Raw genomic sequence first — 17,086 nt, 5'->3', positions numbered from 1 at the left:
ACAAAGGAGTGAATAGCAATACAGAAGATAAAATTATGGAAAATAATTCAAAATTATAGAATTATAAGATAATACTATAAAAAATTATATGTCAAGAAACTGGACAATCTTAAAGACATGAACAAATTCCTAGAATCTCACATACTACCAAAACTGAAAAAGGAAAAAATAGATTTTGTACAGGCCCATAACTAGCAAAGAAATTGAATCAGTTATCAAAAATCTCCCAACAGTGGCGCCTGGGTGGCTCAGTCGGTTAAGCGTCCGACTTCAGCCAGGTCACGATCTCGCGGTCCGTGAGTTCGAGCCCCGCGTCAGGCTCTGGGCTGATGGCTCAGATCCTGGAGCCTGCTTCCGGTTCTGTGTCTCCTTCTCTCTCTGCCCCTCCCCCCTTCATGCTCTGTCTCTCTCTGTCTCAAAATAAATAAATGTTAAAAAAAATTAAAAAAAAAAAATCTCCCAACAAATAACAGTCTTGGCCAGATGGCTTCCCATGGGAATTCTACCAGACACTTAAAGAACAGTTAATACCTATTCTTCTCAAACTGTTCCAAAATATAATAATGGAAGGAATGCTTCCAATCTCATTCCATGAGGCCAGCATTACCTTGATTCTAAAACCAGACCAAGACCCCACAAAAAGGAGAATTACAGACAAATATCCCTGATATTTACTATATCCCTCATATTGTATAGAATACTATACTATACTATATCCCTGATGAAACTGGATGCAGAAATTCTCTACAAGATACTAGCAAATTAAATTCAACAGTACATTAAAAGAATTATTCTCCATGATCAAGTGGGATTTATTCCTGAGTTGCAGGCCTTGTTCAAAATTTGCAAATCAATCAATGTGATATTCCACAATAATAAAAGAAAGGTTAAGAACCATATGATCCTGTCAATAGATTCAGAAAACGCATTTGACAAAATACAACATATTTGATAAAAAAAAAAAAAACTCAAAAAAGTAGGGATAGAAGGAACATACTTCAACATCATAAAGGCCATATTTGAAAGACCCACAGCTAATATCATCCTAAGTGGGGAAAAACTGAGAACTTCCCCCCTAAGATCAGAAACATGACAGGCATGTCCACTCTCATCACTGTTGTTCAACATAATACCAGAAGTCCTAGCCTCAGAAAGCAGATAAGGAAAAGAAATAAAAGTCATCCAAATAAGCAAGGAAGATGTCAAATTTTCATTATTTTCAGATGACATAATACTCCATGCAGAAAACCTGAAAGACTCCACCAAAAAATTGCTGGAACTAATACATAAATTTAGCAATTTGTATGAAACCAATGTGCAGAAATCTGTTGAATTTCTATACACCAATAGCAAAGCAGCAAAAAAAAAAAAAAAAAAAAAAAGGAAAAAAAGAAAGAAAGTAAGGAATCAATCCCATTTACAATTGCACCAAAACCAGTAAGATACATAGGAATAAACCTAACTTAAGAGGTAAAATGTCTATACTCTGGAAACTATAGAAGACTTATGAAAGAAATTGAAGAGGACACATAAAGAAATAAAAAAGAATTCCATGCACATGGATTGGAAGAACAAACATTTTTAAAATGTTTATACTACCCAAAGCTATCTACACATTTAATGCAAACCCTAACAAAATACCACCAGCATTCTTCACAGGGCTAGATTAAACAGTCCTAAAATTTATATGAAAGCAAAACACCCCAAATAGCTAAAACAATCCTAAGAAAGAAAAACAAAACTGGAGGCATCACAATTCTGGCTTTTGAGCTATATTGCAAAGCTGTAGTCGTCAAGACAGTATGGTACTGGCACAAAAACATAGGTCAGTGGAACACAATAGAAAACCCAGACAGACCTAGATCTTTGACAAAGCAGGAAAGAATGTCCAATGAAAAAAGACAGTCCCTTCAACAAATGGTGTTGGAAAAACTGGATTGTGAAGTGCAGAAGACTGACACTAGGCCACTTTCTTTCACCATACACAAAAATAAGTTCAAAATGGATGAAAGACCTAAACGTGAGATAGGAAACCATCAAAATCCTAGAGGAGAATACAGGCAGCAACCTCTTTGACCTTGGCAAGAGCAACTTTGTACTAGACACATCACTGAAGGCAAGGGAGACAAAAGCAAACACAAATGATTGGGACTTCATCAAGATAAAAAGCTTCTGTAGAGTGAAGGAAACAATTAACAAAACTAAAAGCAGCCTATGGATTGGGAGAAGATATTTGTAAATGACATATCTGATAAAGGGATAGTACCCAAAATCTGTAAAGAACCTATCAAACTCAACACCCCAAAAACAAATAACCCAGTGAAGAAATGGGCAAAAGACATGAATAGACACTTTTCTAAAGAAGACATCCAGATGGCCAACTGACACATGAAAAAATGTTCAACATCACTCATCATCAGGGAAATACAAATCAAAACCATGATGAGATACCACCTCACACTTGTCAGAATGGCTAACATTAACAACGTAGGAAACAACAGGTGTTGGTAAAAATGCAGAGAAAGGGGAGCCATTTTGCACTGTTAGTGGGAATGCAAACTGGCACAGCCAGTTTGGCACTGTGGAGAACAGTATGGAGATTCTTCAAGAAACTAAAAATAAAACTACCTTACAATCCAGCAATTACACTATTATGTATTTACCCAAATGTTATAAGAATACAGATTTGAAGGGGTCCATGCACCTGCATGTTTATAGCAGCATTATCAACAATAGCTAAACTGTGGAGAGAGCCCAAATGTCTATCAACTGATGAATGGATAAAGAAGATGTGGTATATATATATATGTGTGTGTGTGTGTGTGTGTGTGTGTATGAATATTATATATATAATGGAATATAATATATATAATGGAATATATATATGTATATATATAATGGAATATTTCTCAACCATTAAAAAGCTTGAAATCTTGCCATCTTCAGTGATGTGAATGGAGCTAGAATGTATTATGCCAAACAAAATAAGTCAATCAGAGAAGGACAAGTATCATAAGATTTCAATCATATGTGGAATTTAAGAAACAGATGAACATATGGGAATGGCGGGAAAGAAAAGAGAGGGAAACAAACCACAAAAGACTCTTAATGATAGAGAACAAGCTATAGGTTGATGGAGGGAGGTAGGTGCGAAATGGGCTAGATGGGTGATGGTTATTAAGGAGGACACTTGTGATAAGCACTTGAAACCAATATTGCACTGTAAGTTAACTAACTAAAATTTAAATATAAAAATAAAATAAAATAAAATAAAATAAAATAAAATAAATTTTATGGGATAAATGCAACACTGAATTCAATTTATTCAAAAATTAGCTGATTACCATTTTTTCTTTTGTTATTTTTAAAATAAATTCATCTGTTTATTTTACTTTTTTTTTTAATTTTTAATGTTAATTTATTTTTGGAAGAGACAGAGCATAAGTGGGGGAGGGGCAGAGACAGAGGGAGACACAGAATCTGAAGCAGGCTCCAGGCTCCAAGCTGTCAGCACAGAGCCCAATGTGGGGCTCAAACTCAAGAACAGTGAGATCATGACATGAGCCAAAGTTGGACACTCAACTGACTGAGCCACCCAGGTGCCCCTATTTTAGTTTTATTTAGTTGCATACAGCTATTCATAATATTCTATTTTTAATAAGGTGTAGAATATGTAGTGTTGTCCACATTTTTAAAAAATATTATTTTAATGTTTCTTTATTTTTAAGAGAGAGAGAGACAGAGCATTAGTGGGGGAAAGGCAGAGAGAGAGGGAGACACAGAATCTGAGGTAGGCTTCAGGCTCTGAGCCATCAGCACAGACCCCGACGCAGGGCTCAAACTCACGAACTGTGAGATCATGACCTGATCCAAAGTCGGACCCTTAACCGACTGAGCCACCCAGGCGCCACAACCCACTTTTTAATTCATGATTTTTGTAAGTTGTATTTTACTTACTTTTAATTAATCTCTTCACATAAACAAAATGGCTTTGCTTATTGTCTCTATTATGGGTCCATTTCTATTTTATTTATTTTTATTCTTTAATATTTTTTTAAATTCTAAATGACTGGCTTGCTTTGCTATTTGTTTTCTAGCTTCTGAGATGAGAGTTTATATGGTAGGCAGGAAAATGCTCCTATTAAAAATGTTCATATCTTACTTTCTGGATCCTGAAAAATATTATCTACAGGAGAAAGAAAGCTTTGCAAATGTTATTACGTTAAAGATCTTGAGGTAGTGAGACAAATTTGTATTATGCAAGCAAGTCAAATATAAAAATAAAAGTACTTTTAAGATAAAGGAAGAGCATCAGTGTCAGAAAAGGGAAGTAGAAGTCAGAATGATGCAGTTCTTGGATTTGAAGTTAGAGAAAGAGACCATGAGCCAAGGAATGCAGGCAGCATGTAAAAGATAAAAAAGACAAAAAAACAGAATCTCCTTAGAAGTATCCTGAAGTAACACAATCCTGACAGCTTAATTTTAGTCCAGTGAAACCCATTTTAGATTTCTGATGATTGTAATAATAGTAAGATAAATAATTTTGCATTGTTTTAGGTCACCAAATTTGTGGTAATTCGCTATAATAGCAATAGAAAACTAAAGTGATTTAATGGTATTAGTTTCACAAAAAGTAATATGTTTCTAAAAATAAAGTAATGGTATTTGGTTTTAATACAAATTGATAAGATTTCGGTATCTGAAAATGGGTTGCTATTGTAGTGAATCATTAAAAATGTAGAAGTAACTTTGGAATTAGAGTCTGGAAGAATTTTAAGAAGTATGTTAGAAAAAGTCTTAATTGCCTTAAATAAACTGTTAGAAATATGGATTTTAATGATATTATTAGTGAGATCTCAGAAAGAAGTGGGAACATGGTAGGGAAAAACGTATAATCTTAGAGTATACCTAAATCATCATAAAGAGACTTACTAGAAATATAGATGTTAAAGGCACTGCTGGTGAGCATTCAAATGGAGATGAAAAACATGTTATGGAGACTGGAGTTTATTATATAGTGACAGAAACTCAGCTGAACTGTGTTCTGAAGCTATTATGTTCTATAAAAAGGAGAATTTCTAAATGATGATTTGGATTTTATCTTATGATATTTACAAAGAGTTTATTATATAGTGACAGAAACTCAGCTGAACTGTGTTCTGAAGCTATTATGTTCTATAAAAAGGAGAATTTCTAAATGATGATTTGGATTTTATCTTATGATATTTACAAGTAAAGTATTGAAGGTGTGGTATGGTTTCTTCTAGCTACTCATAGTAAAATGAAAGAAAGAAATACATTGAAGGAAAGACTGTTAATCAACAGAGCAAGATGAAGTTAAAAACCAATAACAGAAGGAAAATTTGCAAATTCAAATATGTGGAAATCAAATAAAGCAGTCTTGGAAAAAACAATGGTCAAAGAAGAAATCCCAAAGGAAATTAGAAAATATGTACATAAAGACAAATGATTATGAAAACATAACATACCCAAACTTATGAGATGCAACAAGACCAGTTTTAAGAGTGAAATTTATGGCTATAAATTGCTAAATTTAAAAAGAAGAGAACAAAATTAAAGCTAGCAGAAGAAAGGAAATGATTAGAACACAGATAAACAAAATTTAAAAAATATATATAAAAACAGAAATCATAGAAAGCAAAAATTGATTTTTTGAAGGTATCAATAATATTGACAAATTTTTGGCTAGACTGACAAAGAACAAAACAAAGAAAATACAAATAACTAAAATTAGAAGTGGTTTAAGTTGGTGATGTAAGAAGATCCTGAATTCGCCTGCTCCCATGGACACAGCAAATCTACAGCTACATATAAAATGGTTTACTTTTTAAAATACCTGAAAACTAGCTTAACAACTCTTTCTTTCATAGTAGGCAAATGAGAAAAATATCACATCAAAGTGGGTAGAAGAGGCTGAGACCCCATCTCACCATAAACCCCACTCTTGGTGTGGTGACCCTTTATTAGAAAGGAAACTCACAGGGGTGCCTGGGTGGCTCAGTCAGTTGAGCATCTGACTTCAGCTTAGGTCATGATCTCACAGCTTGTGGGGTCAAGCCACGTCAGGCTCTGTGCGGACAGCTCAGAGCCTGGAGTCTGCATTGGATTCTGTGTCTCCCTCTCTCTTTCTGCCCCTCCCCCGCTCATACTCTGTCTCTCTCTCTCAAAAAATAAAAATAAACATTTAAAAATTAAAAAAAAAGAAAGGAAACTCACAAACCTGGAGCTTCTTTGTGAGGAACATAAGGTTTATAGCTTATATCAGCCATCCCAACTTTTAACGTCTGCTCCTAAGAGATAAGCCTCCCAATCATCTGCCTTTGAAAACCGACAGGCTTGTGACCATAATACCCAAAGTTCTGTAGCAATTTGAGAGCTGGCTCTTAAAAGGCTTGTGAGCAGACACACTCACCCCAGGGCCTAGTGCATAAGCAGCAGTTTGAAAAGTGCCCAGACTTTATGTGAAAGAGATTTATTTGCTAAAGTATTGGCTGAAAGGGCAGGAGCCTACTTGGATACTCTCCAGGGATGGAGTATGGAGGGTGTCATTTTCACACTCTCCCTCTACCTTTCTGAAACCTGTGGCCACCATCTCTCTCTCTCTCTCTCTCTCTCTCTCTCTCTTTTTTTTTTTTTTTTTTTACTCTGGACCTTCTTCTTTTTTAATCAGCAGCCACCATCTTCATTCTCTTCTTCTGCTGTGCTTCAGAGCACCAGTATCTTCCTGAAGGGAGATTTTACACACATCTTGTGCTCCTGACTTTATGTCTGGTGTCACTGTTTTTCAGGTTGCTGCCCAGGGAACACCACTTTACCACTTACCTCTTGAGGTTAGGGTATCTTGTGTTCTTGGGTCCCATGGGACTATAACAACTAGAGATACAGTTCATGGCAGACTTCCCAAAGGAAGACTAAAACACACTTCTAGTCTTCCTGAGGAAGAGGTCTTATGCTTGTTTAGAAGCTTTGGACTAAGAGGCAGGCTTCTGGTCTGTCACTCTTCTATATGTCTATGAAGGTACTCTGGGAAAGCAGAAGTTGGTGGACACTATTTTTGCACTCTCCCTTTGTTTCACTGCAGCTGAACAGAAAGGAGCTTATACCCTTTTCTGGTGCCCTGATTTTTGAAGCTGGTTCCAGGGGGCACTATTATATTTCTTGACCCTGGAGGCCAGTGGGGCTTTCACTTGTGGATCCCACAAGACTGTAACTAATGGAAAAAAGTGTTCTTAAATAGCTACAAACCTCAGGCACAGCAAGAGGAAACAGACCTACAAGCTCAGAATTTCTGTGAAAGAGGTCTATAAGCTTATCATCATAGCTGTAGACTGAGGAGTAGGTTTCTAATTGGGTACACATATAAGGGCTGACAGTAAATCTTTCCAGAGGCCTTGAAAGACAGGCACTATCCTTGCATTCTTCCTCTGCCACACACCAGAGTGCCACTATCTCTAGAAAGGGAGCTCTTTCTTATGTCTGATTACCTGGCTTTTACATCTGATGTCCTGGGTTTTGTGGCTGCTACCCAAGGGATGCCCCTTGATCACCTGGCTCTTGTGGGAAGAAGAACTCGTGTTTCTGGGACCCATAGGACTGTAACAGTTGAAGAGACAGATTTTAGTAGGCAACTACTCTTAGGGCACTTCACAGACAGCAGACTGAAGCATACCCCAAGTTGTTCTGTGAAAAAGGCCTATTTTCTTGTCCTCGAGCTTTAGTCTGAGGGGCAGGCTTCAGGTTTGGCACACAAGAAATCTATGATCCTTTCAGGGTACATAGGCTGGGAAATACCACATTTGTAATCTCCCTCTGTCTTGCTACAGTTTGCTAGTATATCCAAGAAAAGAACATATACAGTAATCTACAGTCCATTTTTTTTTTCTGGTGACACTCAGAGGAAACTTTAACATGGTCTATGGTGGCCATCAGGGCTTACACTTGCAGATCACAGGACTGTATATATTTGCATTTTAAAAATGCTGCTGCCTAAGGGTATGGCTTCCAATCAGTCTGATTCTGAGTGCTGACTGAGAACTTCCCCTTTTAGATAACACCCTCAGCTACTGGGAGCTATTAAAAATTAAATAGGCTCCCAGGACTATCACAAAAGTTTGCAAGACGACCATAAGCTAGGGCAAGATTGAATGATAAGGTTCATATCCTACATGAGACCACTTTTTCTTTTTTTTTTTTTTTAATTTTTTTTCAACGTTTTTTATTTATTTTTGGGACAGAGAGAGACAGAGCATGAACGGGGTAGGGGCAGAGAGAGAGGGAGACACAGAATCGGAAACAGGCTCCAGGCTCCGAGCCATCAGCCCAGAGCCTGACGCGGGGCTCGAACTCACGGACCGCGAGATCGTGACCTGGCTGAAGCCGGACGCTTAACCGACTGCGCCACCCAGGCGCCTCGAGACCACTTTTTCAAGAGGGGGAGAAGTGGCTATTTCATCTAATGCATGGAAACAGGGAGTCAAGAAAAATGAGGAAACAGAGGAAAATGTTCCAAATGAAAGAACAAGATAAAGTGACAGAAAAACCCTTAATAAAGTGAAAATAGGTAATTTACTTGATAAAAAGCTCATAGTAATGGTCACAAAGATGCTCACCAACTTGGGAGAAGAAACAATGAACACAGTCGAGAATATAAACAAAGAGAAAGAAAACATAAGAACATATCAAACAAAAGTCATGAAGCTGAAGAATACAGTAACTGAATTGAAAAATATATTTGAGGAAATAATGGCTGAAAACGTCCCTAATCTGGGACTAGAAAACAGACATCCACATACAGGAAGCTCAGAGAATCCAAATGAGGGGAACTTATAGAGTTCCTCATCAAAACACATTATAATTAAAATGTCAAAAATTAAAGACAAGGAGAGAAATTTAAAAGCAATAAAAGAAAAATAACTTTTTATGTACAGAAGAACTCCCACAAGACTATCATGGTTCATGAGTTTGAGCCCCTCATCAGACTCTTTGCTGTCAGCACAGACCCTGCTTTGGATCCTCTGTCTCCGTCTCTCACTGCTCCTCCCCTGCTCGTGCGTGCTCGCTCTCTCTCTCTCTCTCAAAAATAAATAAACTTTACAAAAAATTTCAGGGGCGCCTGGGTGGCTCAGTCAGTTAAGCGTCTGACTTCAGACCAGGTCATGATCTCACAGTTCATGGGTTCGAGCCTCGCATCGGGCTCTGTGCTGATGGCTCAGAGCCTGGAGCCTGCTTTGGATTCTGTGTCTCCCTCTCTCTCTGCCCCTCCCCCACTCAGGCTCTGTCTCTCTCTCTCTCTTTCAAAAATAAACGTTAAACAAATTTAAAAAACACCTGAAAAGATGTTCAACATTACTCTTTATTAGAGAAATACAAATAAAAACCACAATGAGATACCACCTCACACCTGTCAGAATGGCTAAAATTAACAACACAAGAAAAAGCATGTGTTGGCGAGGATGTGGAGAAAGGGGAACCTTCCTGCATTGTTGGTGGGAATGCAAACTGGTGCAGCCACTCTGGAGAACAGTATGTAGGTTCCTGAAGAAACTAAAAGTAAAACTACCATACAATCCAGCAATTGCACTATTATGTATTTACCCAAAAAACACAAAAATACAGATTTGGAAGGGTATATGCACCCCAATGTTTATAGCAGCATTATCAACAATAGCCTGCCTTGGATTCTGTGTCTCTCTTTCTCTCTGCCCCTCCCCTGCTCACACTATGTCTCTCTCTCTCAAAAATAAATAAACATTACAAAATAAATAAATCCTTTTAACATTTCTTGTAAAGCTTGTTTAATAGTGATGAACTCCTTCAGCTTTTTCTTGTCTGGAAAACTCTATCTTTCAATTCTGAATGATAACTTGGAGAAGTAAAGTATTATTGGTTGGAATTTTTTTTTCTTTCAGCGTTTTAAATATATCTTGCTATTCCCTTCTGGCCTGCCGTGTTTCTCCTAAAAAATCCACTCATAGCCTTGTGGGGGTTCTTCTGTACATAAAAAAGTTATTTTCCTTTTATGACCCAAGCCAAAGTCATACATTAAACCAGCTGAGCCACCCAGGCACCCTTCTTTTCATGTGTTTGTTAGCCATCTGGATGTTTTCTTTAAGTGTTTATTCATGTCTTCTACCTATTTCTTAACTGGGTTGTTTGTTTTTTGGTATTGAGTTTGATAAGTTCTTTGTAGATTTTGGATACTAACCCTTTATCAGATATGTCATTTACAAATATCTTCTCCCATTGGGTAGGCTGTTATTTAGTTTTGTTGACTGTTTCCTTCACTCTGCAGAAGCTTTTTATTTTTGTGAAGTACCAATAAGTCTGTTCACTTTTGTCTCCCTTGTCTTCAGTGATGTGTCTAGTACAATGTTGTTCTGGCCAAGGTCAAAGAGGTTGCTGCTTATGTTCTCCTCTAGGATCTTGATGGTTTCCTGTATCATATTTAGGTCTTTCATCCATTTTGAACTTATTTTTGTGTATGGTGAAAGAAAGTGGCCTAGTTTCGTCTTCTGCACATTACAATCCAGTTTTCCCAACACCATTTGTTGAAGATACTGTCTTTTTTCATTGGACATTTTTTCCTGTTTTGTCAAAGACGAGTTGATCATATAGTTGTGGGTCTATCTGGGTTTTCTATTGTGTTCCATTGATCTATGTGTCTGTTTTTGTGCCAGTACCATGCCGTCTTGATGACTACAGCTTTGTAATATAGCTTGAAATCTAGAATTGTGATGCCTCCAGTTTTGTTTTTCTCTCTCAGGATTGCTTTGGCTATTTGGGGTGTTTTGGTTCCATACAAATTTTGGGATTGTTTGATCTAGCCCTGTGAAGAATGCTGGTGGTATTTTGTTAGGGATTGCATTAAATGTGTAGATAGCTTTGGGTAGTATAGACATTTTAATCATGTTTGTTCTCCCAATCCATGAGCATGGAATTCTTTTTTATTTATGTGTCCTCTTCAATTTCTTTCATCAGTGTTTCACAGTTTTCAGAGTATAGATCTTTTACCTCTTTAGTTTGGTTTATTCCTATGTATCTTACTGTTATTGTTCCAATTGCAAATAGGACTGGTTCTTTGATTTCTTTTTCTGCTGCTTCATTATTGGTGTATAGAAATGCAACAGATTTCTCCATGTTGATTTTACATCCTGCAACTGTACTGAATTCATGTTTTAGTTCTAGTAATTTTTTGGTGGAGTCCTTTGTGTTTTCTACATAGAGTATTATGTCATCTGCAAATAGTGAAAATTTGACTTGCTTCGTGCTGATTTGTATGCGCTTTATTATTATTATTTTTTGTTGTCTGACTGCTGAGGCTAAGTTTTCTAGTACTATGTTAAATAATAGTGGACATCCTTGTCTTCTTCTTGACACAGGGGAAAGACTTTCAGTTTTTCCCCATTGAGGATTCTATTATCTGTGGGTCTTTTGTGTATGGGCTTTATGATGTTGAGGTATGTTCCTTCTATCCCTACTTTGTTGAGAGTTTTTATGAAAAATGGATGCTTTATTTTGTAAAATGATTTTTGTGTCCATTGACAGGATTATGTGGTTCTTATCCTTTCTTTTATTAATGTGGTATATCACACTGATTGATTTGCAAATATTGAGCCAGCCCTGAAGCCCAGTAATAAATCCCACTTGATTGTGGTGAATAATTGTTTTTTTTTCCTCTTTTTTCTTTTCTTTTCTTTCATAGACAGAGAGACAGAGAGAGAGAGAGAGAGAGAGAGAGAGAGAGAGAGAATCTTAAGCTGGCTCAATTCTTGGTGCAGAGCCTGACATGGGACTTGACCCCACCACCCTGGGATCATGACCTGTGCCAAAACCAAGAGTATGATACTCAACTGACTGAGCCAGGTGCCCCTGATGAATAATTATTTTAACGTACTGTTGAATTCAATTTGCTAGTATCTAATTGAGGATTTTTTCATCCAGTTTCATCAGAGATATTGACCTGTAATTCTCCTTTTTAGTCTTTGTCTGCTTTTGGAATCAAGGTAACGCTGGATTCACAGAATAAGTTTGAAAGCTTTCCTTCCATTTCTATTTTCTGGAACAGTTTGAGAAGACTATGTATTAACTCTTTTTAAATGTCTGGTAGAATTTTGTGAATTTCTCGGAATTTGTTCATTTTTTGAAGTTTATTTTTGAGAGAGAAAGCATGAGTCAGGGAGGGGCATAGAGAGAGAATCCTCAGCAGGCTCCAAGTGTCATGGAGGAACCTGATGTGGGGCTTGAACTCAAGAACCATGAGACCATGACCTGAGCTGAAATCTAGAGTTGGAGGCTTAACCACCTGAGCCACCCAGGAACCCTGGAAATTGTCCATTTCTTCCACATTTCCTATTTTGTTGGCATATAATTTTTCATAGTATTCTAAGTGTTTGTGTTTCTGTGGTGTTCATTATAATCTCTCTCTCTCTCTCTCTCTCTCTCTCTCTCTGTGTGTGTGTGTGTGTGTGTGTGTGTGTATGTGTGTGTGTTTATCTACTTGTGCTCTCTCTCTTTTCTTTTTCAGCATTCTGGCCAGAGGTTTATCAATTTTGTTAATTCTTTCAAAGAACCAATTCCTAGTTTTGTTGATCTATTGTTTTCTTGTTGTTGTTGTTGTTGGTGGTGGTGGTGGTGTTTCTATATTGATTATTTCTGCTCTAATCTTTATTTCCCTTATTCTGCTGGATTTAGGCTTTATTTGATGTTCCTTTTCTAGCTCCTTAGGTATAAGGTTGGATTGTGTATTTGGGACATTTCTTGCTTCTTGAAATAGGCCTGAATTGCAACATACTTTCCTCTTAGGACTGCCTTTGCTGCATCCCAAAGGCTCTGGACTGTAGTGTTTTTATTTTCATTGACTTCCATGTATTTTTTATTTCTTCTTTAATTTCCTGGTTAATCCATTCATTCTTTAGTAGGATGGTATTTAACCTCCATGTATTTGAAAGCTTTCTAAATTTTTTCTTGTGGTTGACTTCAAGTTTTATAGTGTTGTGATCTGAAAATATGCATGGTACGATCTCGATCTTTTTGTATCTGTTGAGGGCTGATTTGTGACCCAGTTATGTGATCTATTCTGGAGAATGTTCTATGTGCACTTGAAAAGAATGTATATTCTTCTGCTTTAGGATTAAATGTTCTGAATATATCTGTTCAGTTATTGGTCCAGTGTGTCATTCAAAGCCATTATTTCCTTGTGGCTTTTGCTTAGATTATCTGTCCATTACTATAAGTGGGTAGTAAATCCCCTACTATTATTGTATTATTATCAAAGAGTTTCTTTATGTTTGTTATTATTGTTTTATATACTTGGGTTCTCTCAAGTTGGGATCATAAATATTTACAATTGTTAGGCCTTCTTGATGGATAGACATTTTAATTAAGATATAATACCCTCTTCATCTCTTGTTACAGTCTTTGTTTTAAAATCTAGTTTGACATATAAATGTGGCTACTCTGGCTTTCTTTTTGACCTCCATTAGCAGGATAGATGGTTCTCTATCCCCTCACTTTCGGTCTGCAGGTGTCTTCCAGTCTAAAATGAGTCTCTTGTAGGAAGCATACCAATGGATCTTGTTTTTTTTTTTTTATCCATTCTGATACCCTATGTCTTTTGATTGGAGCATTTAGTCCATCTACATTCAGAGTGATTATTGAAAGATATGAATTTAGTGCCATTGTGTTACCTTTAGAGTTGTTTCTGGTGATGTTGTATGATCTTTTGTAGTCTTTGTTGCTTTGGTCTTTTTTTCTACACTCAGTGTCCCCCTTAAAGTTTCTTTCAGGGCTGGTTTATTGGTCATGAACTCCTTTAGTTTTTGTTTGTCTGGGAAAGTCTATCTCTTCTATTCTGAATGACAGTCTTGCTAGATAAATAATACTTGGTTGCATATTTTCCCCATTCATCACGTTGAATATTTCCTGCCACTCCCTTCTAGCCAGCCAAGTTTCAGTGGAGGCCAGCTGATAATCTTATCTGTCTACCCTTGTAGATTAAGGACCTTTTGTCCCTAGCTGTTTTCGGAATTCTCTCTTTATCTTTGTTTTGCAAGTTTCACTATGATATGTTGTGCTATTGACCTGTTTTTGTTGATTTTGAGGGGAGTTTTCTTTGCTTCTTGGCTCAAATGCCTGTTTCCTTCCCTAGATTAGGGAAGTTCTCAGCTATATAAACCTTCTGCACCCTTTTCCTGCTCTTCTTCTTCTAGGACTCCTATGATATGGGTATTGTTTGTTTTATGGAATCACCAAGTTCCCTAAGTCTCTTCTCATGATATAGTAGTTTATTTTCCCCTCTTCTTTTCACCTTCATTATTTTCTATAGTTTTGTCTTCTACATCACCTATTCTCTACTATGCTTCTTCAATCCTCATTGTCACTGAATCCAGTCTGTTTTGCATTTCAGTTATAGCATTTTTTATTTCAGCTTGCCTAGTTTTTGTGTTTGATCTCTGCAGCAAAGGCTTATATATTTTTTCAAACAAAGGTATTAGTCTTATGACTGTTGGTCTAAATTCCTGCTCAGATATATTGCTTATATCTGTTTTGAGAAAGTCCCTGGCTGTGATTTATTCTTGACCTTTCTTTTGGGGAGAATTCCTATGTCTTGTCATTTTGTCTATGTTTCTATCTTTTGGGTGTTTTAAAAGTTTATTATCTTTCCTGCACCTGAGAGTAATGCTATATTAAAAAGGGGTCATATACTGTCCAAGGCCTGGCAATTCAGGAAGTGTTTCCGGGGAATGCTCTGTGCACTCTGTTGTTGCATTTTGGCTGCTCTTCCCCATTGGTTAATCCTCTGCAGAACTCCTCTTTGCTTGAGGTGGGGAGTGTCTGGACCTTTAACTAGGTGTGGTTTGGTTTGCTTGTAAAATAACTCTGGAAAAAAGGACAAACAAAAAATCTTGATCCCCAAAGAGAAAAAAAGAAAGGGAAAGAAACAAAACAAAGAATCAAAATACTATCAGGTTGATTCTAAAGAAAAAGACACACACAAAAAATGGGAAAAAAGAAAGAAAAATAAAAGAAAAAAAAGAAGACTGATTTTTTAAAAAAAGAGAGAGAAAAGGAAACAAACGAAGAAAAAACTATGAGCCCGATTCCAAAAGAAGAAAAGAAGGAAAAAGAAGAAACAAAAAAGAAAAAAGGAAACTTGCTTGTATTTCCACCAGAACTGCAGATGTTGTTTTGAAACACTCGATTTTCAGTATAGCATGTGGGGTGCTTCCTCTGCTGGTCTTCTGGTGGATAGTCCTGTTGCGTTGGCTTAGAGTCAGTCTTGCTCCAGTATATAAACAGTTGCAGGAACAGGGGGGTAGATTTTGGTGTAAGCCGTTCCCACCTCCACTGGGAGCTGCTGTGTTGCTCTCTAAGTCCCTCTGTGTTGGTGTTTGGGGTAAAATGGTGCCAACCCTCTTTCTAGTCCCTGGAAAGGGGATCTCACACCCCTGCTGTCCAGGCAGCTCTCATAAAATAGCAAGGGCAGTCAGCTCATCCTGTGCCACAGCTCTCTTTTGGTTTTTCTTTGGTGCATGGCTGGAATTCAAAACTCAAAGTCTTAAAGGACTTGGCACTACATGGACCCACCCCCCTCCTCCAAGGCAGAGCTTCTCCACACTATTTCTGATATCCTTTGTCCCCAGTAAATAGTCCTATGCCTGTGCCATGCAGGGCATCTATGATGTAGCACCTCTAAAAGCAGCAAAAAGTTTATATGCCCTCTGGCTGTATGCACCTCTGTCCCCTGATGATGAAAGGCTTTTCGCTGGCACCTACAGGGTCTCTTGTCCTTGGAGACGCAATATACCCTTTTCCAAAAGTACTCCAGGAAAAGGAATGTTCTTTCCCAGTGTTCCCTGGAGATTCCTACACCACGCTATGCACTCCAGTGCCAGCTCCCTCTTTCTTGCCAGGAGCGCACTTTCAAAACCTGAGTTTGATCTCCAAATGCTGTTTGCAAAAAAAACCTGTGACATTCAGTATTTCTCACTCCCCAGTCCTTGATCCAGAGAGGTTTTCCTCTTGTGCTAACCTGATGCTGCACTCTCGCAACACCTCTCTCTTTCTCTCCCTTGTCTCTCTTTGGAAACGGTTCCCTCCCTTCTGCTGCAGCGCAGTTTTTCTCTCCCCCAATTCACTTCAGTGCACCTTGCACCTGCCACGCTGTCTTCCTCCAACTGTAGATATCCTTCTACCAGTCTTCAGCTTGATTTCTTGGGTGTTCCAAGTGATCTGACCTCAATAAAGCTGTGTTTGAGGGGCGAGAAAAGCCCAGGGTCCCCCTACTTCTCCACCATATTAACTCCTCTGATTTCACCTCTTAAAGCATTTACACTTTAAAAATGAGATGTTATGGGATTCCTTCCTTCTTAAAAGTGTTCTAGAGCTACTAAAAAACTTGAATTTACAAAATAGTTGATAAAAATACTCCTTTGGATTATAGAAGAAGGGGGCAAAAGACCACTGATAAGAAATGGCATATGATATTAATCAGACTTGGCTTCTTTCTCTCCTGCTTCATCAGAGACTGAGGCTCCTCATTTTTAGGGTCTCCATTTTCTGCAAGTAAATCTTTCTTGGTTAGCCACTGCAGCCTGTTTTCCCTTTGCTTCCCTTTCCTTTTGCTTCCCTTTATCATTTTCTGCTGTCCTTTTTGGCTTCCTTTACACTTTTGCAGGAGCACTTTTGCTGAATTCCTCTTGGGCTTTTCTTTCAATGCCCCTATTGCAGAGCTAACCTTCCTCTTGGGCATAGTGGTGGTGGGGCAGGCTTGTGCCAGGGGCCTGCAGATCTCAGCATGCTTAGAGCCTTCCTAAAGCTGAGCTGCCTGGCTGCTGCCACCCCTTCCACTTCTAGAGCTGTTACACCACATACTCTCTATCCATTCGTCAGTTGGTGGACATTTGGGCTCTTTCCATAATTTGGCTATTGTTGATAATGCTGCTATAAACATCAGGGTGCATGTATCCCTTCAAATTAGTATTTTTGTATTCTTTGGGTAAATACATAGCAGTGCAATTGCTGGATCATAAGGCTGTTCTATATTTAACATATTGAGGAACCTTGA

General features: G+C 37.8%; 1 protein-coding gene and 1 pseudogene across 1 annotated transcript in view; both read right to left on the bottom strand.

Annotated features, from left to right (window-relative positions):
* Positions 1–6,911, bottom strand: part of CDX4 (caudal type homeobox 4) — a 79,423-nt gene extending 72,512 nt beyond the window's left edge. Inside the window, 1 exon segment of the mRNA XM_049643260.1 lies at positions 6,844–6,911. Within this exon segment, the coding sequence (XP_049499217.1) occupies positions 6,844–6,911 (68 nt within the window).
* A 9,594-nt stretch (positions 6,912–16,505) lies between these two features.
* Positions 16,506–16,771, bottom strand: LOC125931763 (non-histone chromosomal protein HMG-14-like; annotated as a pseudogene).
* Positions 16,772–17,086: the final 315 nt, after the last annotated feature.

Source organism: Panthera uncia, chromosome X, assembly GCF_023721935.1.
Source record: "Panthera uncia isolate 11264 chromosome X, Puncia_PCG_1.0, whole genome shotgun sequence".
Classification (NCBI taxonomy): domain Eukaryota; kingdom Metazoa; phylum Chordata; class Mammalia; order Carnivora; family Felidae; genus Panthera; species Panthera uncia.
Note: the sequence above shows the minus strand (reverse complement) of the source record. Positions and strands in the feature narration are given on the sequence as shown.